Here is a 26,911-nt window from a genome sequence, read left to right on the forward strand (position 1 = left end):
CTTCATATGTTCTCATGTTCTGAGCAAGGAACTTAAACGTTAGCTTTTTTACATGGCACATATTGCACTTTTGCTTTCTTCTCCAACACTTTGTTTTTGCATTATTTAAACCAAATTGAACATGTTTCATTATTTATTTGAGGCTAAATTGATAGTGTTTATGTATTATATTAAGTTAAAATAAGTGTTCATTCAGTATTGTTGTAATTGTCATTATTACAAATAAATAAATACAAATCGGCCGATTAATCGGCATCGGCCTTTTTGGCCCTCCAATAATCGGTATCGGTGTTTAAAAATCATAATCGGTCGACCTCTAGTCAATAAGGAACATTTCAAGAACTTTGAAGGTTTCTTAAAGTGCAGTCGAAAAAACAAATGTCAAGCACTATTATGAAACTGCCTCTCATGAGGACCGCCACAGGAATGGAAGACCCAGAGTTACCTCTGCTGCAGAGGATAAGTTCATTAGAGTTACCAGCCTCAGAAACTACAGCCCAAATAAATGCTTCAGAGTTCAAGTAACGGACACATCAACGGACACTCAACATCAATCGTTCAGAGGAGACTTTGTGTATCAAGCCTTCATGGTCGAATTGCTGCAAAGAAACCATGACTAAAGGACACCAATAATAAGAAGAGACTTGCTTGGGCCAAGAAACACGAGCAATGGACATTAGACCGGTGCAAATTTGTCCTTTGGTCTCTAGTCCAAATGGGAGATTTTTGGTCCCAACCGCTATGTTTTTGTGAGACGCGGCGTGGGTGAACGGATGATCTCCGCATGTGTATTTCCCACCCTAAAGCATGGAGGAGGAGGTGTTATGGTGTGGGGTTGCTTTGCTGGTGGCGCTGCCTGTGATTTATTTGGAATTCAAGGCACACTGAACCAGCATGGCTACCACAGCATTCTGGAGCGATACGCCATCCTATCTGGTTTGGGCTTTGTAGGACTATCATTTGTTTTTCAACAGGACAATGACCCAACACACCTCCAGGCTGTGTAAGGGCTATTTTACCAAGAAGGAGAGTGATGGAGTGCTGCATCAGATGACCTGGCCTATACAATCCCCGACCTCAACGAAATAGAGATGGTTAGGGATGAGTCAGACCGCAGAGTAAAGGAAAAGCAGCCAACAAGTGCTCAGCATATGTGGGAACTCCTTCAAGACTGTTGGAAAAGCATTCCAGGTGAAGCTGGTTGAGAGAATGCCAAGAGTGTGCATAGCTGTCACCAAGGTAAAGGGTGGCTATTTGAAGAATCTCAAATATAAAATATGTTTGGATTTGTTCAACACTTTTTTGGTTACTCCATGATTCCATATGTGTTATTTCATAGTTTTGATGTCTTCACTATTACTTTACAATGTAGAACATTTAAAAAATTAAAAAACCCTTTAGCTGGTCTAAAACTTTTGACTGGTATAAAACTTTTGATTTTTTATTGATTAATGCATTGTTGGGATCTAATCCTGAGTGTCTATTCCACAAATTTCCACCGGCTAAATCGATGATGTTAAAATGCCAATTTACTCTGTTCCATCTGACTGTGCAATCCACTGTCTCATAAGCCCAGCCAAGCAATTTATAAACTTGATCTCCACTATAAAAAGCATCTTGACATTATCTCACATTTCTTTTAGACTAACATTTAGTTTTCAACAGCAGAGATTTGCATAACTCTTGCTGCCTGTCTCTCTGACATTTGCCATATTGTTTCAATATTCAAGTTCTCTCCATCTCCAGCTGTCCCATAATAATGAACGTGTCAGGAGTTGTGACGAGACAGACAGGCAGGCAGCGTTTCTCAGCCAGTCGAAATAAATGTTGAAAAAAAATTAATAAATGTCACTAGAAAACAGTTTAAACAAATGCAAATGCTGCAACTTTGCTGTTATTCTGGATACACTTTTTGACCTGACTGTAAGTTAGCCGTAGTTGGCTAGCTAGCAAGCAAGGCATAAGAACTTTGCTAGCCAGTATGGCAATGGAACATTTAGAAGGAGCGGCTGGGTCGCGTCTCTAGCAACCGAACCGATAGAACGAATGACAAGCCGGCTTGGGTAGCAACCCTAGATTTGTGTCGGAACTATATTTTGTGGAAGGATTAAATAGTATGAATAAATTCATCAACATAACTTTTTTTATGAAACTATGTCAATCATTATTTGAAATGTGTTTGTAACCCGTTATATAAAAGTCATAATGTCCTCTAAGCCGGTGTTGAGGATATATTGGCACAGTTTGCAACACCCATGTCAATATATCCTCCAAACACTGGTTTCTCAGGCATTTTCACTTAATGGTAACACACGTTCTTTTGTCATTTTGGCAGGCAAGCTTCCGAAGCCATCAAGCCATGCTTTGGAAATAAGCATAAACACACACACACACACACACACACACACACACACACACACACACACACACACACACACACACACACACACACACACACAAACCTTACTCTTGGACCCTCTCCTTGAGGCTCCTACATCCTATTCAGAGGTTTTTCAGGGACATCAAAGAGAAGCTGCGAAGTTTTCAATCTCTGCCTAGTAAACACTGAGCCATATTTCTTACTGAGCCGATGAGAGATGAGACGAACCCATTGATTCTTGAAGAATATAACTTATAACTGATTCATGAACTTCCAACTTTCTTATCCCCTTATAACCCCAAATAAGGCTGAGACTGGGTAACTATTCAGTATCGAGAGGAAGATGAACAGAGCAAAGTACAGAGAGATCCTTGATAAAAAACCTGCTCCAGAGTGCTTAGGACCTTAGACTTGGGCGCTGGTTTACCTTCCAACAGGACAACGACCCTAAGCACACAGCCAAGACAACACAAGAGCAGCTTTGGGACATGTCTCTGAATGTCCTTGAGTTGCCCAGCCAGAGCCAGGACTTGTACCCCATCAAACATCTCTGGAGAGACCTGAAAATAGCTGTGGAGTGACACTCCCCATCCAACCTGACAGAGTTTGAGAGGATCTGCAGAGAATAGGACAAACTCCCCAAATACAGGTGTTGTCACGACTTCCACCGAAGTCGGTTCCTCTCCTTGTTCGGGCGGCGTTCGGCGTCACTGGTTTTCTAGCCATCGTCGATCCACTTTATTTTCCATTTGTTTTGTCTTGTTGTCCTACACATCTGGTTCTCATTTCCCTCATTGTGTTGTGTATTTAACCCTCTGTTCCCCCTATGTCTTTGTGTGGAATTGTTGTAAGTGCTTGTGCACATGTTTACTGGTGCGCGTCGGGTTTTGTACCCATGTTGGTTATTCCTTTATGCCGTTGGTTTTGAAATTAAACTGCCCCGGCTATTACCTAGTTCTGCTCTCCTGCGTCTGACTTCACTGCCACCAGTTATGCACCCCGTTACAGGTGTGCCAAGCTTGTAACGTTATACCCAAGAAGATTTGAGGCTGTAATTGCTACCAAAGGTGCTTCAACAAAGTATTGAGTAAAGGGTATGAATACTTAGGTAATGTGATAAATAGATTTGCAAAAATGTCTAAAAACCTGTTTTCACTTTGTCATTCTGGGGTATTGTGTGTGGATTGGTTAGATTTTTATTATTCCATTTTTGAATGCGGCTGTTACGTAAACATTTTCAGAAAAAGTGAATGGGTCTGAGTACTTTCCGAAAGTGTACAGGGCCCAAGTCACTATTTTCACGAGTTAATTGATACATTTTTCTGGTAACCACTAACATTCCAGTAACAGCGTTCTTCTTCTGTGAAACAGATGTTATATGTGAACATGGATATGGCAATACTTATGTGTCCACAAAAGGCTAATACAACAGTTATATGTGAGCAGGTACTCCGAACACAAAGCTCGCTTTTTAATGACAGGTCTGGACACACAAGATATTGTTTGAATCTGGCTGAAGTGTGCAGTAGTATTTATTAGTTGAAACAAAAGTTACAACCAAATGTTGTGTTACAATACATCAGTTATGTAGAAAACAAAAGCAGAATAACATAGTTAGTGACTGTAACGATTGTCCAAAGGAGTAGACCAAGGTGCAGCGTGGTATGTGTTCATCTCGATATTTATTTTACTCAGAACACTTAAAACAAAATAATAAACAATGGAAAATGACCGTCACGTCTTGCAGGCTTTACACAGCAGTACAAAAATAAGATCCCACAACACAAGGAGGGAAAAAGGGCTGCTTAAGTATGGTTCCCAATCAGAGACAACGATAGACAGCTGCCTCTGATTTGAAACCATACCTGGCCAAAACATAGAAATATAAACCATAGAATGCCCACCCCACACCCTGACCTAACAAAATAGAGAAATAAACCGTCTCTCTCAGGTCAGGGCGTGACAGTACCACCCCCCAAAGGTGCGGACTCCCGGCCGCAAACCTGAACCTACAGGGGAGGGTCCGGGTGGGCATCTATACTTGGCGGCGGCTTTGGTTCGGGACGTAGCCCCCACACCGCCCGCTGATCCTCCCGCTTCTGTGTCACCGGAGGAACCAGACCGTGGATCATCACCGGAGGCTCTGAACTGCCGACCGCCGCTGAAGACTCTGGGCTGCAGACCGCTGCTGAAGACTCCGGGCTGGGGAGTGTTGCAGGAGGCTCCGGACTGGGGAGCGTCGCTGGAGGCTCCGGACTGGGGAGCGTCGCTGGAGGTTCCAGACTGGGGACTGTCGCTGCAGGCTCCGTGCCATGGATCATCACTACAGGTTCCACACCATGGATCATCACTGGAGGCTTTGTGCCATGGATTATCCCTACAGGCTCCGGGCCATGGATTATCACTGGAGGCTTCGTGCCATGGATCATCACTACAGGCTCCGGGCCATGGATCATCACGGGAGGCTTCGTGCCATGGATTATCACAGATGGCTTCAGACCATAGATCATCACTGGAGGCTACCTACGTGGAGCTGGAACCGGTCTCACCGGACTGGGGAGACGCACAGGAGACTGGGTGCGCAGAACAGGCACAGGGTATACTGGGCCATAGAGACGCACTGGAGGTCTGGCTGGATGGTTATTTTAGCCCAGCAAGGGCGGAGCGCTGGCACAGGACGAACTGGTTTGTGCTGGTGAACGGGGGGTACCGTGCGTAGAGCTGGTGCAGGATAACCTGGGCTGAAGAGACGCACTGGAGACCAGGAACGCTGAGCCGGCACACTTCTTCCTGGCTGACGGCCAACTCTAGCATGGCAACGGTGAGGAGCTTGCACCAAGCGCACCGGGCTGTGAGTGCGCACTGGCGACACAGTGCGCATCACCGCATAACACGGTGCTTGCTTGATCACTCGCTCCCCACGGTAAGCACGGGGAGTTGGATCAGGTCTCAACCCCGACTTCGCCAATCTCCCTGTGTGCCCCCCCAAAAATGTTTGGGGCGCTGCCTCTCGGGCTTCCGTTGTTGAGTTGCATGTTCCTCCCAGTATCGCCGTTCCGCTTTTGCTGCCTCTATCTCCTCTTGCGGACGTCGATACTCCCAGGCCTTGTCCAGGGTCCTGCCCCATCCAGGATTTCCACCCAGGTCCAGTCATCCTGCCCATGCTGCTTGGTCCTTTGGTGGTGGGATCTTCTGTAACGATTGTCCAAAGGAGTAGACCAAGGTGCAGCGTGGTATGTGTTCATCTTGATATTTATTTTACTCAGACCCCTTAAAACAAAACAATAAACAATGGAAAACGACCGTCACGTCATGCAGGCTTTACACAGCAGTACAAAAATAAGATCCCACAACACAAGGAGGGAAAAAGGGCTGCCTAAGTATGGTTCCCAATTAGAGACAACGATAGGCAGCTGCCTCTGATTGGAAACCATACCTGGCCAAAACATAGAAATATAAACCATAGAATGCCCACCCCACACCCTGACCTAACAAAATAGAGAAATAAACCGTCTCTCTCAGGTCAGGGCGTGACAGCGACCCCCACAGTATACATAGTGTACATTACCCCTAAAGGGTTTTGCCAGTATAAATGTACAGTCCTACCATGTAGCTACCATGTAGCAACCTACAAAACAAGACCAATTTCAGTTGCTTACATTTTAACACCTAAAACTTTTGGTCCTTTCACCATAACGTTTCAATAGAGAATGTAATATGAACCTATAGGCCTGTGCCAAAAATATTGTCCTATTTTAAATGGGTACAAAGCAGGCAATTATTGAAACCTGACCAAAAACAAGCTTTAAAAGATGTTAATTAATGTAGACAGAAATTAGCCTTGAAATATCAACCCATACCTTAGAGATCCTACCTGAGGATAATAGCAAGATGCATACAACTCACTAACGCTTATATAGTTGTTTACAAGATAAAAGGTGGTAAATACAAGGCTATGGTTACTGTATAATGACAAGCAGCTGCCTGTGAAGCTGAGCCTGTGACCTCTCCACAGTAAAGTGGTCACTCCTCAGTCCTGAGTTTGATGTAGCAATCATAGGAACGCGGCATGCGGCCAAAGCTGGAGCACACTAATAAAAAGACCCATCATATCTGATTGACTCTCTGCTAGGCACTAATAAAAAGACCCATCATATCTGGCCCTGTTCCCTCTCTGAACCATGACATTGAGCGCTTTAGCAGGATTCTCGCTCTTCACAACTGGCTACGTGATTATTGCAGCTCAATGGGTTTAACTTTTGTTGACAATTCCGATACCTTTTGGAAACAAAACATGTTTTAAAAAGAGGATGGGATCCACCCAAAGCATTTGTGTTCATGGATCCGTTCACAGCATTATAAGGTTGCGTTGAGACAACGACTTATCAATGACCCAAGCCCAGCTCAGTTAATCCCTACCATTGTGTCGTTGAGTCGTCATAATGCTTTAGCAAATGTACATTATACCAGGGACGTTGGTAAACACAATATAAGTAACCTAATTTATGTCCCTCTAATAGTCATGAATGCCTCTAGTGATCCTACAGCTATTGTATACAGCAATCATGTGCCTATTGACCAGATGTATGCTGTTGGCACTGAGGCGGTGTGCCCTAGTAGGAAGTCCACTGTGTGCAGCTCACCCTGTACTAATATAAATAACATGAGAATATCTACTTCTGCTAAACTTCCCAGTAAAGCAATGAAAACAAGCAAGCATCCAGAAAAGAGCTCAGAATAGCCCACGTTAACATATGTAGCTTAAGAAACAAAGTTAATAATAATAATAAAATGAATAACTTGCTAGTAACAGATGACATTCATATTTTGACTATCTCTGAAACTCACTTGGATAATATCTTTGATGATACAGTGGTAGCAATACAAGGTTTTAACATTTACAGAAAAAACAGAAATGTGAATGGTGGAGGTGTTGCTGATTATATTCAGAACCACATTCCTGTAAAGATTAGAGAGGATCTCATGTTAAATACTGTTGAAGTAATATGGCTACAGGTTCATCTGCCTCACCTAAAGCCCATTCTTGTGGGAAGCTGCTATAGGCCACCAAGTGCTAACAGTCAGCATCTGGATAACATTTGTAAATGCTTGAAAATGTATGTGAAATGACCAGAGGTATATTTTCTGGGTGATTTAAATATTGACTGGCTTTCATCAAGCTGCGCAATGGTTCAGGTTATCAGTCAACCTACCAGGGTAGTTACAAACAGCACAGGAATGAAATCATCAACATGCATTGATCAAATCATTACTAATGCTGAGGCCTTCCCTGTAGCTCAGTTGGTAGAGCATGGTGTTTGCAACGCCAGGGTTGTGGGTTCGATTCCCACGAGGGGCCAGCACAGAAAAAAAAACATGTATGAAATTGTATGAAATGTATGCATTCACTACTGTAAGTCGCTCTGGATAAGAGCGTCTGCTAAAATGACAAAATAAATAAAAAATAGGCTTGAAAGCAGTATCTAGATCCATCGGATGTAGTGAAAACAATATCGTAGCCATATCTAGGAAAATCAAAGTTCCAAAGGCTGGGCCTAATATAGTGTATACGAGGTCACAGAAAAAGTTGTAGTGATTCCTATGTTGATGTAAAGAATATTTGTTTTTCTGTGGTGTGTAATGAGGAGCAAACAGATGCTGCACTTGACAAAAAAATCTGAAATTTGGACTCATCAACTCTAATTAACTTATCCTCTGCAGCATAGGTATCTCTGGGTCTTCCTTTCCAGTGGCGGTCCTCATGAGAGACAGTGTCATCATAGCGCTTGATGGTTTTTGCCACAGCACTTGAAGAAACTTTCAACGTTTTTTGGATTGACTGACCTTCATGTCTTACAGTAATGATGGACTGTAATTTCTCTTGCTTATTTGAGCTGCTCTTGCCACAATATGGATTTTTTACAAATAGGGCTATATTCTGTATACCACCCCTATCTTGTCACAACTGTCAATGGTGAGTGTAGCTGGTGCATGGAAGTCAGGCGCAGGAGAGCAGAGATGAGTGGACAAAGCACTTTACTGAGGCATTTATATAGACAGTATATACAGAACGCAAATAAATGCCCAACGAACAAGGGCGGCAGCACAAAGTACAATAACTAAGTACAAAGTACCGGCTGCCACAATGCACGGGTGAAAAACAACACCCGGCACAAACCAGCCGGAAACGTACCAACCTGACAACAAACAACACCCCACACAGGCATGGAGGGAACAGAGGGCTAAATACACATAGTAATGATGAAAACCAGGTGTGCAGGAAAACAAGACAAAAAAAATCAAAATGAAAGGTGGAGCGGCGATGTGGAGCGGCGATGGCTAGAAGACCGGTGACGACGACCGCCGAACGCTGCCCGAACATGGAGAGGGACCGACTTCGGCAGAAGTCGTGACAACAACACAACTGATTGGCTCAAACACATTAATTAAGAAGGAAAGAAATTCCACATATTAACTTTAAACAAGGCACACCTGTTAACCGAAATGCATTCCAGGTGACAACCTCATGAAGCTAGTTGAGAGACTGCCAATATTGTGCAAAGCTGTCATCAAGGCAAAGTGTGGCTTCTTTGAAGAATCTCATATAAAATATTTTTTTATTTGTTTAACACTTTTTTGGTTACTATATGATTCCATGTGTTATTTCGTAGTTTTGATGTCTTCTATTATACATCAATGTAGAAAATAATAAAAAAGAAAGAACATTAACAGTAGAAAAAGTTCTGACATGATTTATCTTTATCTCATTCTTTTACATCACAAAAACCTGGCATTTTAACAGGGGTGTGTGGACTTTTTATATCCACTGTAAATACAGAACGCAAATAAATGCCCAACGAACAAGGGCGGCAGCACAAAGTACAATAACAAAGTACAAAGTACCGGCTGCCACAAAGCACGGGTGAAAAACAACACCCGGCGCAAACCAGCCTGAAACGTACCAACCTGACAACAAACAACACCCCACACAGGCATGGAGGGAACAGAGGGCTAAATACACATAGTAATGATGATGAAATGGAAACCAGGTGTGCAGGAAAACAAGACAAAAAAAATTGAAAATTAAAGGTGGAGCGGCGATGGCTAGAAGACCGGTGACATCGACCGCCGAACGCTGCCCGAACAAGGAGAGGGACCGAGAGACTGCCAATATTGTGCAAAGCTGTCATCAAGGCAAAGAGTGGCTTCTTTGAAGAATCTCATATAAAACATATTTTGATTTGTTTTACACTTTTTTGTTTACTACATGATCCCATATGTGTTATTTCATAGTTTTGATGTCTTCTAATTATTCTACAATGTAGAAAATAGTAAAAAGAAAGAAAACCCCTGGAATGAGTAGGTGTGTCCAAACTTTTAACTGGTACTGTATATCTGAATTATGAAAGACAAGCATCATCATTTTGAATTGCGTAAAGTGAGTTTGGAACAATGTCATACTCATTTGGACCAGACAGCATCAGACAGATGGCCTACAACTAGAGAGACAGAGGGGCGCTGTTTCGCTCGCTCGGATGCTTTCTCCTGTGAGATGCGTTCAGCGTCTTTTGCTAATTGAAGGGAAATTATGAAACACAGAGACGAAAGATTTAAAACAAAATAAATGTGTCAACATTTTTGGGAAGCCTGGCATCCCTTGGCATCCATGAATACACGCCACTGGACTTGTCTGTGTCTACTCTGTTTCACATCTGGGCATTGGAGGTCTCAGGAGATAGAAATTATTTGCTTAGAAGGCACTGTCTGTACCTGATGGTTAACTAGTAAATAATTACCAAGTTTATGGCAACCACAAATCTGTTCAAACAAAAGTTAACCTACAGCATCATGACCTCACATTATATAAAAAGTCCAAATTTGGCAAGATGTGACGTTAATTGTTACTATGTACTTCATTTTCTTCACTGCATTTTACAGTAGTAGTAGTAAATGCACAAAGGCTGTGGGTTTGAGCATGCAAACCAACACATGCACAAACAAGCAAATACAGTACCAGTCAAAAGTTGACACCTACTCATTCAAGGGTTTTTCTTTATTTATATTATTTTCTACATTGTAGAATAATAGTGAAGACATCAAAACTATGAAATAACACATATGGAATCATGTAGTAACCAAAAAAGTGTTAAATCAAAATATATTTGAGATTTGTCAAAGTAGCCACCATTTGCCTTGATGACAGCTGTGCACACTCTTGGCATTCTCTAGACCAGCTTCATGAGATAGTCACCTGGAATGCATTTCAATTAACAGGTGTGCCTTCTTAAAAGTTAATTTGTAGAATTTCTTTCCTTCTGAATTTGTTTGAGCCAATCAGTTGTATTGTGACAAGGTATTGGTGATATACAGAAGATAGCCCTATTTGGTAAAAGACCTAGTCCATATTATGGCAAGATCAACTCAAATAAGCAAAGAGAAATGACAGTCCATCATTACTTTAAGACATGAAGGTCAGTCAATATGGAAAATGTCCTTGTCACAACACAACTGATTGGCTCAAACGCATTAAGAAGGAAAGAAATTCCACAAAATAATTTATGGAATCGATATGCATAATATATATATATATAAACACACACTTTTTCAGTTCTCAAATACATGCATGTAGTATACTTTGGATGAATATTGAAACAAGAGGGGCAATTCAATAAAAATGTACAGCAGGCCCGTAACAAATCAGTCACATGAAAATACTGAACTGCTTTGTTGCTACAATAACCAAAACAGAAAATAATGTAAAACAATAATAATGTAGCCTACATTTAGCTTGTATGAATACAAATAATGAATTTTTGTTCTGTGGAAAAGTAATTAAATGTATATCCCATTCTACACCCTTATTCTATATCTTTGACCTAACCTTGCACACTGATCTAGCTCAAGTATTTGTCTGACCTCCATGTAAGAGCTTGTATGGCGCTTTCACATCAATTCGTAACAAGTTACCGAGCAGAGGAATCGGTGAAGGACCAGGAGGCAAACGTGAGTTGCTTTGTTTGCCTAGATTCATCCACAGTAAAATAATAATGACAAAGCCGATTACAATAGACAGAAAGTTCGTCTACAAAATATGAAGTACATCCATCTTCAGTAGAATCGAGGACAATGAGAAGCTATGCTACAATATTAACCTTTTTAGGATAGGGGGCAGTATTTTCACGGCCGGATAAAAAACATACTCGATTTAATCTGGTTATTACTCCTGCCCAGAAACTAGAATATGCATATAATTATTTTATTTGGATAGAAAACACCCTAAAGTTTCTAAAACTGTTTGAATGGTGTCTGTAAGTATTACAGAACTCATATGGCAGGCCAAAACCTGAGAAGATTCCATACAGGAAGTGCCCTCTCTGACCATTTCTTGGCCTTCTATAGCTTCCTTATGGAAAATAGAGGATCTCTGCTGTAACGTGACATTTTCTAAGGCTCCCATAGGCCCTCAGAAGGCGCCAGAACGGGGAATGATGACTCTGCATACCCTGGGCAAAAAACAGTAGGTGTTTTGGAAAGTGGTCGATCTGAGAACAAGGACACGGGTGCACGCGTGCATGTGACGACTCCATTTTACTTCTTTCAGTCTTTGAACGGATACAACGTCTCCCGGTCGGAATATTATCGCTATTTTACGAGAAAAATCGCATAAAAATTGATTTTAAACAGCGTTTGACATGCTTCGAAGTACGGTAATGGAATATTTTGACATTTTTTGTCACGATACGCGCCGGCGCGTCACCCTTCGGATAGTGTCTTGAACGCAAGTACAAAACGCCGCTATTTGGATATAACTATGGATTTTTTGGAACCAAAACAACATTGGGTGTTGAAGTAGAAGTCCTGGGAGTGCATTCTGACGAAGAACAGCAAAGGTAATCCAATTTTTCTTATAGTAAATCTGAGTTTGGTGAGTGCCAAACTTGGTGGGTGTCAAAATAGCTAGCCATGATGGCTGGGCTATCTACTCAGAATATCCTTTATGCAATCAGACACCTCGATTGCATAAAGAAGTTCTGTATCTATAATTCTTAAAATAATTGTTATGTTTTTTGTGAACGTTTATCGTGAGTAATTTAGTAAATTCACCGGAAGTTTTCGGTGGGTATGCTAGTTCTGAACGTCACATGCTAATGTAAAAAGCTGGTTTTTGATATAAATATGAACTTGATTGAACAAAACATGCATGTATTGTATAACATAATGTCCTAGGAGTGTCATCTGATGAAGATCATCAAAGGTTAGTGCTGCATTTAGCTCTGGTTTTGGTTTTGTGACATTATATGCTTGCTTGAAAAATGGGTGTGTGATTATTTCTGGCTGGGTACTCTCCTGACAATGTTTTGCTTTCGTTGTAAAGCCTTTTTGAAATCGGACAATGTGGTTAGATAAAGGAGAGTCTTGTCTTTCAAATGGTGTAAAATAGTCATATGTTTGAAAAATGGAATTTTGGGGATTTTTGAGGAGTTTGTAATTCGCGCCACGCTCTATCATTGGATATTGGCGAGGCGTTCCGCTAGCGGAACATCTAGATGTAAGAGGTTTTAAGTATATAAACTATAGATAAGTCAACTGCTAAAGACAATAACTACACCCGGCAACAGGAAGTGCGTCACAAGGCTGGGACGAGCCTGCACGCCAACGATAGGATGAGTAAGTTTAAACCATGCTCATCCTCCCTCTGACAGGCCTGCAGTGAGCGGGAACTATCTCTGTCAGAGTATTTAAGGAAGAACAAAGGATGTGTCGTTCTCTTCTCTGTTTTGCCCTGCGTGGTGTTACAGTGAGACCGTATATACGAACATCATATTTACCATTCAAGTGTTTGCATTAATTATAGTACAAAGAAATCAGAAGTTACTCTGTGCTAACTATTTTGTTCTAATACCGGATTCGAATTGACGCGACCTGACAATTGACGTGATCTGGTAGGGGAACTTCGCTGAGTATTGATCAGGCGATTGGACATCGCTGTCGTCGAACGGTGTGTTTCACAAAGAGTCCGGACAACTAAAAACAGGTAAGCAGACACCTATTGTTATAATAACTAAAGATCTGCATATTGGCTTTATCCAAATTACTTTTGTGAAGCACCTGTTTGATGTAAGTGAACTAAATTATGAATTATTATGAGTAGATAACAAATATTATTGTGACATTATTGTGACATGCAAACCCGTGGTGAATGTGTTGTTAGTACCATGGTACCATAGAGTATTGTTCTACCAGCTCCGTAACTACAAGGGTACGGTTAGGTTCGGGGAAAATACTGAAATCTCTCGGCAAGGTCTGTAACTACGAGGGTACGGCTAGGTTCGAGGATATAGGGAATAATTGGTTTAGTAATTGGTATCGGCAAGGTCCGTAACTACGAGGGTACGGTTAGGTTCGAGGAATTACACCAGCAAGGTCCGTAACTACGAGGGTACGGTTAGGTTCGAGGAATTACACCAGCAAGGTCCGTAACTACGAGGGTACGGGTAGGTTCGGGAAATTTTAGATAGCATACTGGGTGACCGGCAAGGTCCGTACCTATGAGGGTACGGTTAGGTTCGGCAGAGTAATTCTTAGGAAAGGAGGTGAGGTTGTAGGCGAGGTGAAACACTAATAGTAAATTAGGAATTTGAAGATGAAACAGTAATGGTATAATAAAAGTTTGGAGATAAAATAATATGCCCAATTAAGGTGTAGAATAAAAGGAGATATTTAACTGATTGAATTTATTAAGGAGATGTTTATCTTTCAAAGGGTGTAAATAGTTGATTGTTTGAGAAATTTTAATTATTCGATTTATTCTGTTTTGAATTTCGCGCGTTGTATCTTGTCAAGCAATCCCGTTAACGGGATCCGAACGGGAAGGGGTATCCCCAACAGGTTAACTACATCACCTTTGCAATCACTTTTCACCCAATTTAAAATCCCACAATGGGGTAACGCGGGCCAGATATACGAACGCCCTTAATGGAAATACATGTCCTCAATGATTAAAGGAAGAAGAGATCTTCTAAATTACTAAAATGTAAATGTAGATTAGGTGGGAACATTATAGCGATGGCAGAAACGCGCGTGAGCAACAAGTACAACTAAATTGTTTTTCTCACATTTGACAGAATGCCTCGTGCATCCCCTTCTATCATTTGTAACAGCCTAAACATTACCAAACTTCTAGTCTATCAAAAAAATTTCATCATAGACATTGTTTTAAATCCCATATTATTTCACTGATAGTACATTTAACGGCTCAATGTTCTTCTTGGATTAGGTTTTACGGAGGTTGGCATCCAAATACACAGAGTGTACAAAATGTTTCCATTACATACACTGACCAGGTGAAATCTATGATCCCTTATTGAGGTCACCTGTTAAATCCACTTCAATAAGTGTAGATGAAGGGGAGGAGACAGGTTAACCTCTCTGGGCCACCTACTCAACAGCCAGTGTAATCCCGTGGCGCGATATTCAAATACCTTAGAAATGCTATTACTTCAATTTCTCAAACGTATGACTATTTTACACCATTTTAAAGACAAGACTCTCGTTAATCTAACCACACTGTCCGATTTCAAAAAGGCTTCAAAACGAAAGCAAAACATTAGATTATGTCAGCAGACTACCCAGCCAGAAATAATCAGACACCCATTTTTCAAGCTAGCATATAATGTCACATAAACCCAAACCACAGCTAAATGCAGCACTAACCTTTGATGATCTTCATCAGATGACAATCCTAGGACATTATGTTATACAATACATGCATGTTTTGTTCAATCAAGTTCATATTTATATCAAAAAACAGCTTTTTAGATTAGCATGTGACTAGCATTCCCACCGAACACTTCCGGTGAATTTACTAAATTACTCACGATAAACGTTCACAAAAAACATAACAATTATTTTAAGAATTATAGATACAGAACTAATTTATGCACTCGCTATGTCCGATTTTAAAATAGCTTTTCGGTGAAAGCACATTTTGCAATATTCTGAGTAGATAGCCCGGCCATCACAGGCTAGCTATTTTGACACCCACCAAGTGTGGTACTCACCAAACTCCGATTTACTATTAGAAAAGTTTGATTACCTTTGCTGTTCTTCGTCAGAATGCACTCCCAGGACTTATACTTCAATAACAAATGTTGGGTTGGTTCAAAATAATCCATAGTTATATCCAAATAGCGGCGTTTTGTTCGTGCGTTCAAGACACTATCCGGAGGGTAAAGAAGGATGACGCGCCCAAAGCGTTTCGTGACAAAAAAAATCAAAATATTCCATTACCGTACTTCGAAGCATGTCAAACGCTGTTTAAAATCAATTTTTATGCGATTTTTCTTGTAAAAAAGCGATAATATTCCGACCGGGAGTCGTTGTTTTCGTTCAAAGAGAGAGAAAGTAAACATGGTGTCGGCTCATGCACGCGCCTCCAGTCTCATTGTCCTCAGATCGACCACTATCCAAGTGCGCTAATGTTTTTCAGCCAGGGCCTGCAAAGCCACCATTCATCGTTCTGGCGCCTAATGAGGGCCTATGGGAGCGTTAGAAAATGTCACGTTACAGCAGAGATCCCCTGTTTTGGTTAGAGATGATCAAGAAGGCCAAGAAATAGTCAGAGAGAACGTTTCCTGTTTGGAATCTTCTCAGGTTTTGGCCTGCCAAATGAGTTCTGTTATACTCACAGACACCATTCAAACAGTTTTAGAAACTTTAGGGTGTTTTCTATCCAAATCAAACAATTATATGCATATTCTAGTTACTGGGCAGGAGTAGTAACCAGATTAAATCGGCCGTGCAAATACTGCCCCTTATCCCCAACAGGTTAAAGTGCAATCGAAAAAAAACATCAAGCGCTATGATGAAACTGGCTCTCATGAGGACCGCCACAGGAATGGAAGAACCAGAGTTACCTCTGATGCAGAGGATAAGTTCATTAGTGTTACCAGCCTCAGAAATTACAGCCCAAATGAATGCTTCACAGAGTTCAGTAACGGACACATCAATGGACACTCAACATCAATTGTTCAGAGGAGACTGTGTGTATCAGGCCTTCATGGTCGAATTGCTGCAAAGAAACCATGACTAAAGGGCACCAATAATAAGAAGAAACTTGCTTGGGCCAAGAAACACGAGCAATGGACATTAGACCGGTGCAAATTTGTCCTTTTGTCTGGAGTCTAAATGGGAGATTTTTGGTTCCAACCGCTGTGTTTTTGTGAGATGCGGTGTGGGTGAACGGATGATCTCCGCATGTGTATTTCCCACCGTAAAGCATGGAGGAGGAGGTGTTATGGTGTGGGGGTGCTTTACTGGTGACACTGTCTGTGATTTATTTGGAATTCAAGGCATACTTTACCAGCATGGCTACCACAGCATTCTGGAGCGATACGCCATCCTATCTAGTTTGGGCTTAGTGGGACTATCATTTGTTCTTCAACAGGACAATGACCCATCACACCTCCAGGCTGTGTAAGGGCTATTTTACCAAGAAGGAGAGTGATGGAGTGCTGCATCAGATGACCTGGCCTCCACAATCCCCGACCTCAACCAAATTGAGATGGTTTGGGATGAGTCAGACCGCAGAGTAAAGGAAAAGCAGCCAACAAGTGCTCAGCATATGTGGGAACTCCTTCAAGACTGTTGGAAAAGCATTCCAGGTGAAGCTGGTTGAGAGAATGCCAAGAGTGTGCATAGCTGTCACCAAGGAAAATGGTGGCTATTTGAAGAATCTCAAATATAAAATATATTTGGATTTGTTTAACACTTTTTTGGTTACTTCATGTTTCCATATGTGTTATGTCATTGTTTTGATGTCTTCACTATTACTCTACAATGTAGAAAATATTTACAATTAAGAAAACTCTTTAGCTGGTCTAAAACTTTTGACTGGTGGTGTACCTCCATCGATCCAGTATCCCTGCACATTGTAAATATGGTAGAGTTACATTATTATTGATTAATGCATTGTTGGGGTTAGAGCTTGCAGGAAAGGCATTTCACTGTACTTGTGCATGTGACACTAAAACTTGAAACTATCACCATCCCCATCAGATTCAACCTCTTCCTACTCCATTCCCTCTCCAAAATCCACTTCCCCTATCACTGTCCCAATACTCACCAGCTTCTCCCACCTCCAGTACCATGTAGTCATCACTTGTCAATACAAGTCTTTGTAGGTCAGATTCCTTACTTGAGCTGCTCTACAGTGACTCTATGTGTATTAAGGCCAAACATTTATACCTCAGGCCACGTCCTTAATTAACATTAAGGGGCACCTGGGCTAACAGGCCATGAGTCTGCATTTAAGAACTCTGTCATGTTACACATGAGCTGTGTTCAAATATTCATACTAACCGCACTAACCATACTATTTGTGACTTAAATTGAGTATATAGTATACTTATTGGTCATATTATGGGTATAGTTAGTATGCCAAAAGTTCCCGGATTTCGTACTACATTCGCCAAAATTTGAAGTATACACGCAGAGGACACTATTTCCGTACTTTAGGACCCATAATGCAATTATTCAGGAAATGGGCGTGGCTTCACATCGTTTTCAGATTTGAAGAAAATATGCAGCCGAAGTACAATGACAGTGGTAACATTTCATTGCTTTATCTAACTATGACAAATTTTAAGAAAATGTTGAGCAATGTAATACAGTAATGACTTTTCAAATAAGTTACCTTCCACGTTATGTTGGCTGACAATTAGTTAGCTACGCTGTCCTTACGAACCACATACCATATCATTACAGCAGTATGTACCGATATGTTGTTAGCTAGCTACCTAACATTAGTTGGCTATTTACACATCAAACTTGCCAGTATATTAACTATAGGCTATCTAACTAACTACCCAACTTTTATTGACTTGATTATTCCAGTAATTCTTAGCTTAGCTAAGTGGTAGTTGTTGTGCATTCTCAATGGACATTCGGGTGCTTTCGTAAATTCGCTCTGGCTATCTACTCCGATTTCAGAGCACTCTCGTCTGAGTGTACCAGAGCGCAGAATAATGAATTTATGAGCACTCCACACCCGTTGAATATGGCCGGTGTCAGTAAACGTCTGCAAAAAAGTGTAATTAAATTGTTGGCCGCAGCACAGTTACAGACACCAACGCTCTGGATAACATGAAAACTGTCTAACCAGATCTGCTAGGGCGAGTAAAATGGTCAGAGTGGTCTCATTTGTGTCTGGAAGTAGCTAGCAACCTAGCCAACGTTAGCGTGAGTGTTTGACTGCCGTTGTAAGGTCAGAACGCTCAAATCAACCCTACTCCTTGGCCCGAGCGTCCAGTGTGCGCTCCGAGAGCGAAACGCTCTGAATTTACAAACGGACAATCTGACAACGCTCAAAAATTTACGAGCGCACTCTGGCACTCAAGATTGAATTTAAGAACACATCCGACGTCGTAAAATGTCTAACTAGTCATTTGTTATGCTAACTAGCTAGCAAGAGGTTGCGTAGCAACAGCATCAACTTCCGGTAGACAGGCCAAGAGCTAGTACGCTCAACTGGAAGGATACTGTTTGTTTACAGTATACAAAATGAACTAATAGTATATAGTATGTAGTATATAGTCATTAAGTATGTAGTTTACAGTATGTTAGTATGGGTATTTGAATACAGCTGTGGTTTCCTAATACCTATACTTTTAGAATTCTGTATTGTTTGGATCTTTTACATGCTGGGTTTATTATAAATTGTTAATGGTTTATGTTGTAGTAATGGTTTATTATAAATTGTTATAATAATGGTTTATGTTGTAGTAATGGTTTATTATAAATTGTTATAATAATGGTTTATGTTGTAGTAATGGTTTATTATAAATTGTTATAATAATGGTTAATGTTGTAGTAATGGTTTATTATAAATTGTTATAATAATGGTTTATGTTGTAGTAATGGTTTATTATAAATTGTTATAATAATGGTTTATGTTGTAGTAATGGTTTATTATAAATTGTTATAATAATGTTTTATGTTGTAGTAATGGTTTATTATAAACACATGAATATGCCTGCATATAAGATGGTGATGTTGTAATAGGCCAAGTGATATCATGTTTGAAATAACAACAATTCAAATGAAATAAAACATTTTTAATCACCAAAGTAGGCCTACTCTCTTTTGCCAACATAAACAAGATGCTTGATGATACTGTCGCACTTCCTTTACTCTATAAAATAAATTGCATTATCAAGCTTGGTTGGTTGTTTTGAGTGAAACCTTGTAGCCTACATCGTGGTCCATGCGCGTGACACAGAGAAAGACCTTGGCAGAAGTAGCAGCATCCTTAGCACCATCATTGCTGTTCTTATCTAGCTAGACCGAAAAATATCCATGGCGAGGAAAAGCTTGAGATAATCAACAAGGCTTGTTTTCAGTTAAGATTACTATCATTCATACATATTGGATAGATTTTGTTTGATTAGATTTCATTATTCTCCCAGGCCGGTATAGAGGTGAAGACAGGAAGGAAGTAGAGGGCTCAGGATACAGTGGAGCAGGCTGAGTCACAGGTACGGCACAGTGTGCTGGTGAGCACGGTGATTACCGGAAGAGCTGGCCTTGGTAGCATTACAACACCACGCTACAACAAGGCAGGCGGAAGCTGGTGCAGGAGGAAGTGCGAGCAGCAGTAGAGGAGGATTGAGCCAGCAGGAAGGTCGGAATGCGGCAACAAGGAGCCTGGAGAAGATGAGAGCAAGCGGTGGAGCGTAAGGTCACATAATCCGAGCTGTGGAAGGCAGAGGCCCATCACATCAAGTTCCTGATCCAGGCAGTCTACGATGTTCAGCTAGCTAGCGTTAGCCACAACAAAATGGAATTCGTAACATGTCATACACGTTTCAAATTAGTAATGTATCGTACAAATTGTAATCCTTAACATATCATACGAAATGGATGGTGGACATCCACAAATGAATACATACGAAACGTAACATATCATACTAAATGGAGTATTTCGGATTTACGTACTTAATAATACAAAATGCTCTGAGACCAGGTTGAATTTAGAGGTATCTACCTGGAAGGATCGGCCTGTGACTGAGTTAAACTGTGACAACTTGTTTCCGTGTGTGGTGTAGTGGTGCGTGGGTCAGCTGTTTGTTCACCCTCCCAAAATGGCTAATAACCCATTAGCAACCGCTACAGACGGTATCTAACTGAGCATTCGCATTCTCTCAAGATGCTGAAAGAAAGAAAGAAATCATGTTTCTCCACTTCTGTTACCGAGTCAACATTTTGGCTACATTTGGTGTATCGTTAGACTGCAAGAAATGCTTATTCTGCTGGAGTTAATATTAAGGCCACAGTATGTGAGAGGTTATAGACCTACAGTCAATGTCACGTCCTGGCCAGTATAAGGGTTAATTGTTATTGTAGTTTGGTCAGGACGTGGCAGAGGGTATTTGTTTTATGTGGTTCAGGATGGTGTTTGTCATGAAGGGGCATTTGATTTAAGTATTCCGGGGTGTTTGGGCACTGTTTGATGTTCATGTATTCTATGTTTAGTCTAGTGTGTTTGTTTCTATGTTTGGCTAATTGGGGTTGGGACTCTCAATTGAAGGCAGGTGTGTCTATTTGCCTTTGATTGAGAGTTGGTGTGTTGGTGTTTGTCATTTGTGGGAGATTGTTCCGTGTATAGCGTCAAGCCTTACAGGACTGTTTATTGTCGGTGTGTTTCTTTTTGTATACGTGGTTATTTTGGGTTTGCCTTCTTTCCTCATAATAAAGAAGATGAGTATACACATACCTGCTGCGTTTTGGTCTCATCACTACGACAACCGTGACAGTCAATGTCAAAATGTCAGTTTCCATTTAACATTTTTACATTTTAGTCATTTAGCAGACGCTCTTATCCAGAGCGACTTACACTAGTGAATACATACATTTCATGGATTTTTTTTTTGTACTGGCCCCCCGTGGGAAAAGGAACCCACAACCCTGGTGTTGCACACACCATGCTCTACCAACTGAGCCACAGGGAAGGCTAACCCATCTGAACAGCCTGAAGTAACCTTCTGTCTTATGTAATTGTAACATAATATACTAATTTGCTAACTCATGCAATAATGTCAATAGGAGATTTATGAGAAAGTTTGGCAGAAAGAATAGGTCAGAAGTGATCATTGATCACATAAAGGAAATCAGTGCCCTCTGGTGGCTAGATTGTATATTGATAATGTGTAGAGAGGTCCAACGTCCAATTCCAAGAATGTATCACTGTTTTCCCTCTAGTGTTTTAACCAGGAAGATTTCGAAGTAGTCCTGGGGATTAGAGGTATCCAGGTTTTTAAGGCGATGATCTGCTTCCTCTCGTATGTAAGCTTTGGCCTTGTCTATGGCCTTAAACAGCTCATGATCTTTTCCTTCGAAAGCACTTCTACGATTCTGGGGAAAATGTTGTAAGGCTAGAAGAGGAAACATGGGAAGGAAGGAAGTGGTGGTTGTTATATTACAACAGGTGGGTCTAATCCTGAGTGTCTATTCTACAAGTTACCAACGGCTAAATCTATGACGTTAAAATGCCAATTCACTCTGTTCCATCTGACGACGCAATCCACTGTCTCATCAGCCCAGCCAATCAATTTATAAACTTGATCTCCACTATAAAAAGCATCTTGACATTAACTCACATTTCTTTTAGACTAACATTTAGTTTTAAACAGCAGAGATTTGTATAAACCTTGCTGCCTGTTTCTCCGACACATTGCCACATTGTCACATTGTTTTAATATTCAAGTTCGATCTCCAGCTGTCCCATACTAATGAACGTGTCAGGAGTTGTGACAAGACAGACAGGCAGGCAGCGTTTCTCAGCCAGTCAAAATCATGAATCAGCTGGCATCATTGTTATGGATATATACAAAGAAAATGTCAATTGAAAAAAGGTCAAACGAAATGAAGTGCAGCTAGTTTTCAGTCTTTCCATCTTCAGTTTGAAGTGATTGTGTTAGCTGTGTTGTTGGCCAGCTCCTCTGAACAAGTGCCCTGACGAGTGAGGATATTTTCTAAGCCAGGTGAAATCACACATCATCAGCTCATTGTTATGGATGTATCCAAATAAATGTCACTAGAAAACAGCTTAAACAAATGCAAAGACTTTGCTGTTATTCTGGCTGCACTTTTTGACGTGACTGCAAATTAGCCATAGTTGGCTAGCTAGCAAGCAAGGGATAATAACTTTGCTAGCCAGTATGGCAATGGAACATTTAGAACGAACGACTGGGTTGCGCCCATAGATACAGAACAAAAAGACTGAACGACTGGTTTGCGTCTCTAGCAACCGAACCGATAGAAGGACACGACCAGCCGGCATGGATTTGTGTCGGGACTATATCTTCTGAAAGGATTAAATAGCATGAACAAATTCATCAAAACAATTTAAATAAAACTGTCAATCATTATTTGAAATGTGTTGGTAACCCGTTATATAAAAGTGATAATGTCCTCTAAGCCGGTGTTGAGGATATATTGGCACAGTTTGCAACACCCATGTCAATATATCCTCCAAACACCGGGTTCTCAGGCATTATGACTTAATGGTAACCCACATGTTCTTTTGTCATTTTGGCAGGCAAGCTTCCGACGCCATCAAGCAATGCTATGGAAACAAGCATAAACACGCACGCACACACACACACACACACACACACACACACACACAAACAAACCTTACTCTTGGACCCTCTCCTTGAGGCTCCTGCATCCTATTCAGAGGTTTTTCAGGGACATCAAAGAGAAGCTGCAAAGAGTTTTCCATATCTGCCTAGTAAACACTGAGCCATATTTCTTACTGAGCCGATGAGATGCGACGAACCCATTGTTTCTTGAAGAATATAACTGCTTCATGAACTTAGTACAACTTTCTCATTCCCTCATAACCCCAAATAAGGCTGTTTTATTCCATTGTCTCTACACGATCAACGATCAGGTTTGGGTAGCTTACTTTCTAAATGTAATCTGTTAGTTACTAGTTACCTGTCCAAAAATTAGAATACCCAAACTCAGTAACATAATCTGATTACTTTCAGTTACTTTTCCCTTAAGAGGCAATGCAAAAAGGATCTATCAAAGACATTTGGTGTGTCATCATAGTGGTCAGACTTGAGTTCAGCGGTCTGCTTCTGTGAAACAGATATTATATGTGTACATGGATATGGCTATACTTATGTGTCTACACTTAGCAAAACGACAGTTATATGTGAGCAGGTAATCCGAACACAAAGCTCGCTTTTTAATGACAGGTCTGGACACACAAGATATTGTTTGAATCTGGCTGAAGTGTGCAGTACTATTTATTAGTTGAAGCAAAAGTTAAAACCAAATGTGTTACAATACATCAGTCATGTTGAATACAAAGGCAGAATAACATAGTGACCCCCACAGTGTACGTAGCGTACAGTACCCCTCAGTGCTTTGCCAGTAAAAATGTACAGTCCTAACAACACAGCAACCTACACAACAAGACCAATTTCAATAACTTACATACATGAATGTGGACAGAAATGAGCCTTGAAATATCAACCCATACTTAGAGATCCTACCTGAGGATAATAGCAAGATACATACAACTCACTAACCCATCTATAGTTGTCTACAAGAAAAAAGGTGGTAAATGTAAGGCTATGGTTACTGTATAATGACAAGCAGCTGCCTGTGAAGCTGAGCCTGTGACCTCTCCACAGTAAAGTGGTCACTCCTCAGTCCTGAGTTTGATGTAGCAATCATAGGAACGCGGCATGCGGCCAAAGCTGGAGCACGCTGGCTCGATGTTGATCTCTTCTGGAGGTTTGGTGCCGGTGAAAGTGAAGCGCTGCAGGAGGGAGGTAAAGAAGAGAAAGAGCTCCACTCTGGCCAGAGCCTCTCCAGGACACGCCCGCTTCCCTGAGGGAAAAGAGAAAGGAGAGAGGTCATTGTCAGTCAGCTGAGACTATAACTAAATTGAAGTTGACCAGAGGTTCTCAGGTTTCTTGTTACATTTTTTTAATGAGTGGGGAAATCCTAGGCTGGTGGATCAGGCTAGCTTTACCAGGCTAGGAAAGGCCCAATCCTATCATATCTATGAAAGTTTTTTTGTGAATAGGATAGAGAGATACAGGATACAGATACAAGTTATTAGGAGAGCATGCTGAAAAGCAGATTCAAACCCATGCTGGCAGCGGAACAAAGTACATGAGCTCCAGAGAGGCAGCGGCTTAGACCGCAAGACCACCCCAGGCCTCTAGGTTTCTTGTTTTTAACTCACATAATCCACAAACTACTTGGAGCATGATCTTACCCACTCCAAAAGCAAAGAATCCATCATTTTTTTTAAAGACTCCATTTTCATCCAGGAAGTTCTCTGGGTCAAACTCATCTGGGTTTTTAAACAATTTGGGATCAGCAAGCACAGAGGACAGCAGAGGCAGGACCATGGTACCCTGAAAGAATGACAAAATAACACCCTTCACTTGCTATGAAAAATGCAGTAAAATGTAAATCATCTTGTTTAAACAACAGTTCCACCACGTCAAACAAGATACAGTGAAATGTAACATTCAGTATTGGTACAGTTACATAATTGTGGTCACCTCTGGAATGTGGTAGTTGTAGAACTCTGTATCTCTCATCACTTTGTGGGGTACAGAGGTAGGACTGAGGTCCATGTATCTCTGGACTTCGTGAATGACAGCATCCGTGTAGGGCATTTTAACTCTGTCGTCAACCGTGGGCACTCTTGAGCCAATCACCTCGTCTATCTCCTTCTGAACACTCGCTTAGGAAGATTTAAGTCACACTTTACATTACGTTGCACTGATACTATGTACGGATTGTTGTTGGAGTTATTACATGTCACGACATCGTAATAACACATTTCAAACAATTCATAGTCCAGAAATATTCTTTTTTTGCTATAGTAGCTAGTGATAGAAACTACTAATTAGCATAACCATAAATACAACATTATCGTCGCAGAGTGCATCTTCAGACATAAACACCTGAAAGATATGAAATATGTACTTACATATCAACAAGAACTTAGCTAACACAATAAAAGCTAACTGGTAGGAAAATAAGGATGGCTGGAACTTTCTCACACTTGACTTCTCATAAGCTGATCTTCTCTGAGCTGGAGATCGCCCAGCATGCTCTGCTCCACTTCACCAGTGGGCGGTGCTACAGCTCTGATATGATGAACAAAAATGACTGATACGATTAACTACAAATACTTCACAGCCTTTTGTAAAACACCTTTGTTTTATCACAAAACCGGAGAAGTCCACAAAGCATATTGCATGTACAGTAACAGACAAATACATGACCTACAGCATGGTCAAGCAAGTTCATGTTCCCAACATTTTCGGACCACTAAACAACTACTGATTTAGAACGACAGTGTTACAACAAATCGCAAAGAAAACAGTAGCTATTCCAGCACCATTTCAACATTTTAGCCTCATCAAATCACCTCTGCTGAGTCTAATACAGTAACAACTAAAAGATACCAAAAACAATTTAGTCCAATGAACATAAGCTTAATATGACGTGGCTGTCCATGGTTCTGATTTCTGGCCTTCGTGCAAGTAGAAAAATATGTTGACTCACCCTACTTATAGAGAAACGCCAATGCCATCGACGTGGTTAGCATTTAACAGTTAGGACCGCTATTTCTTGTCCCGGAATCCGTCTGAACCGACAGGTTGAAGTCTGCTTGACAGAGCCACTAACCTAGCTAAACTGCTAGCCATCAAGCTAACGAAGTTAGTCCAAGACAAGTTTTACAATGGAGCCCTCTTTGTCTGGAGAAGTAAATTAACGGTTCCAGCGCTGTAGGAGCTGAAACTACTACGCTTTGTTTCGAAACAAACTGGATCACAATTGCTTGTTTGAAGAGGATTATATGCTTGAGCATTTTATGATGGCGCCAGAGGAGATGGCTGCAGTCTTATCGGCTTTTAACCAACCATGCTATTTTGTTTGTTTTTTCGCGTTGTTCGTAACTTGTTTTGTACACAATGTTGCTGCTACTGTCTCTCATGACCGAAAAGAGCCTCTGGACATCAGAACTGTGATTACTCACCTCAGATTAAACAAAGAGTTTTTCTTCAATGAGTCGGACGGCAGGGATATACTACAGACACCCGACCAGGCCCAGATCCCCGTCATTCGCTGGAGAAGGAAACGGTGACTTTGCAGAAGATCAGGCCACGAGTGGCTAATCTGCCTTTGCCTTCCGTCCCGCTAGCTAACGTTCAATCGCTGGAAAATAAATGGGATGAACTGAAAGCACGTATATCATACCGACGGGATATTAAAAACTGTAATATGTTTCACTGAGTCGTGGCTGAACAACGACATTAAGAACATACAGCTGGCAGGTTATACACTCCATTGGCAAGATAGAACAGCAGCCTAGTAGAGTATCTCATGAAAATCTGTAGACCACACTATCTACCTAGAGAGTTTTCATCTGTATTTTTCGTAGTTGTCTACATTCCACCACAGACCGATGCTGGCACTAAAACCGAA

At 41.1% G+C, this 26,911-nt stretch overlaps 1 protein-coding gene across 2 annotated transcripts; it reads right to left on the minus strand.

Annotated features, from left to right (window-relative positions):
* Window positions 1–6,330: 6,330 nt before the first annotated feature.
* On the minus strand, window positions 6,331–25,195 carry LOC115163054 (cytochrome P450 2M1-like). Of its 2 annotated transcripts, XM_029714649.1 has the most exons (4): window positions 24,973–25,195; window positions 24,681–24,822; window positions 24,109–24,286; window positions 6,331–6,416 (listed from the first exon to the last, which is right to left on the minus strand). In XM_029714649.1, the coding sequence occupies exons 1-4, from the start codon at window positions 25,087–25,089 to the stop codon at window positions 6,404–6,406; spliced, it is 450 nt and encodes a 149-aa protein (XP_029570509.1). In that variant the 5' UTR covers window positions 25,090–25,195; the 3' UTR covers window positions 6,331–6,403. The 2 variants fall into 2 exon arrangements, with proteins under 2 accessions (XP_029570509.1, XP_029570508.1); XM_029714648.1 differs by lacking the exon at window positions 6,331–6,416 and having other exon boundaries at window positions 23,680–24,286; window positions 24,973–25,193.
* Between the last annotated feature and the right edge of the window lie 1,716 nt (window positions 25,196–26,911).

The sequence above is a fragment of the Salmo trutta genome, chromosome 26, assembly GCF_901001165.1.
Source record: "Salmo trutta chromosome 26, fSalTru1.1, whole genome shotgun sequence".
NCBI lineage: Eukaryota > Metazoa > Chordata > Actinopteri > Salmoniformes > Salmonidae > Salmo > Salmo trutta.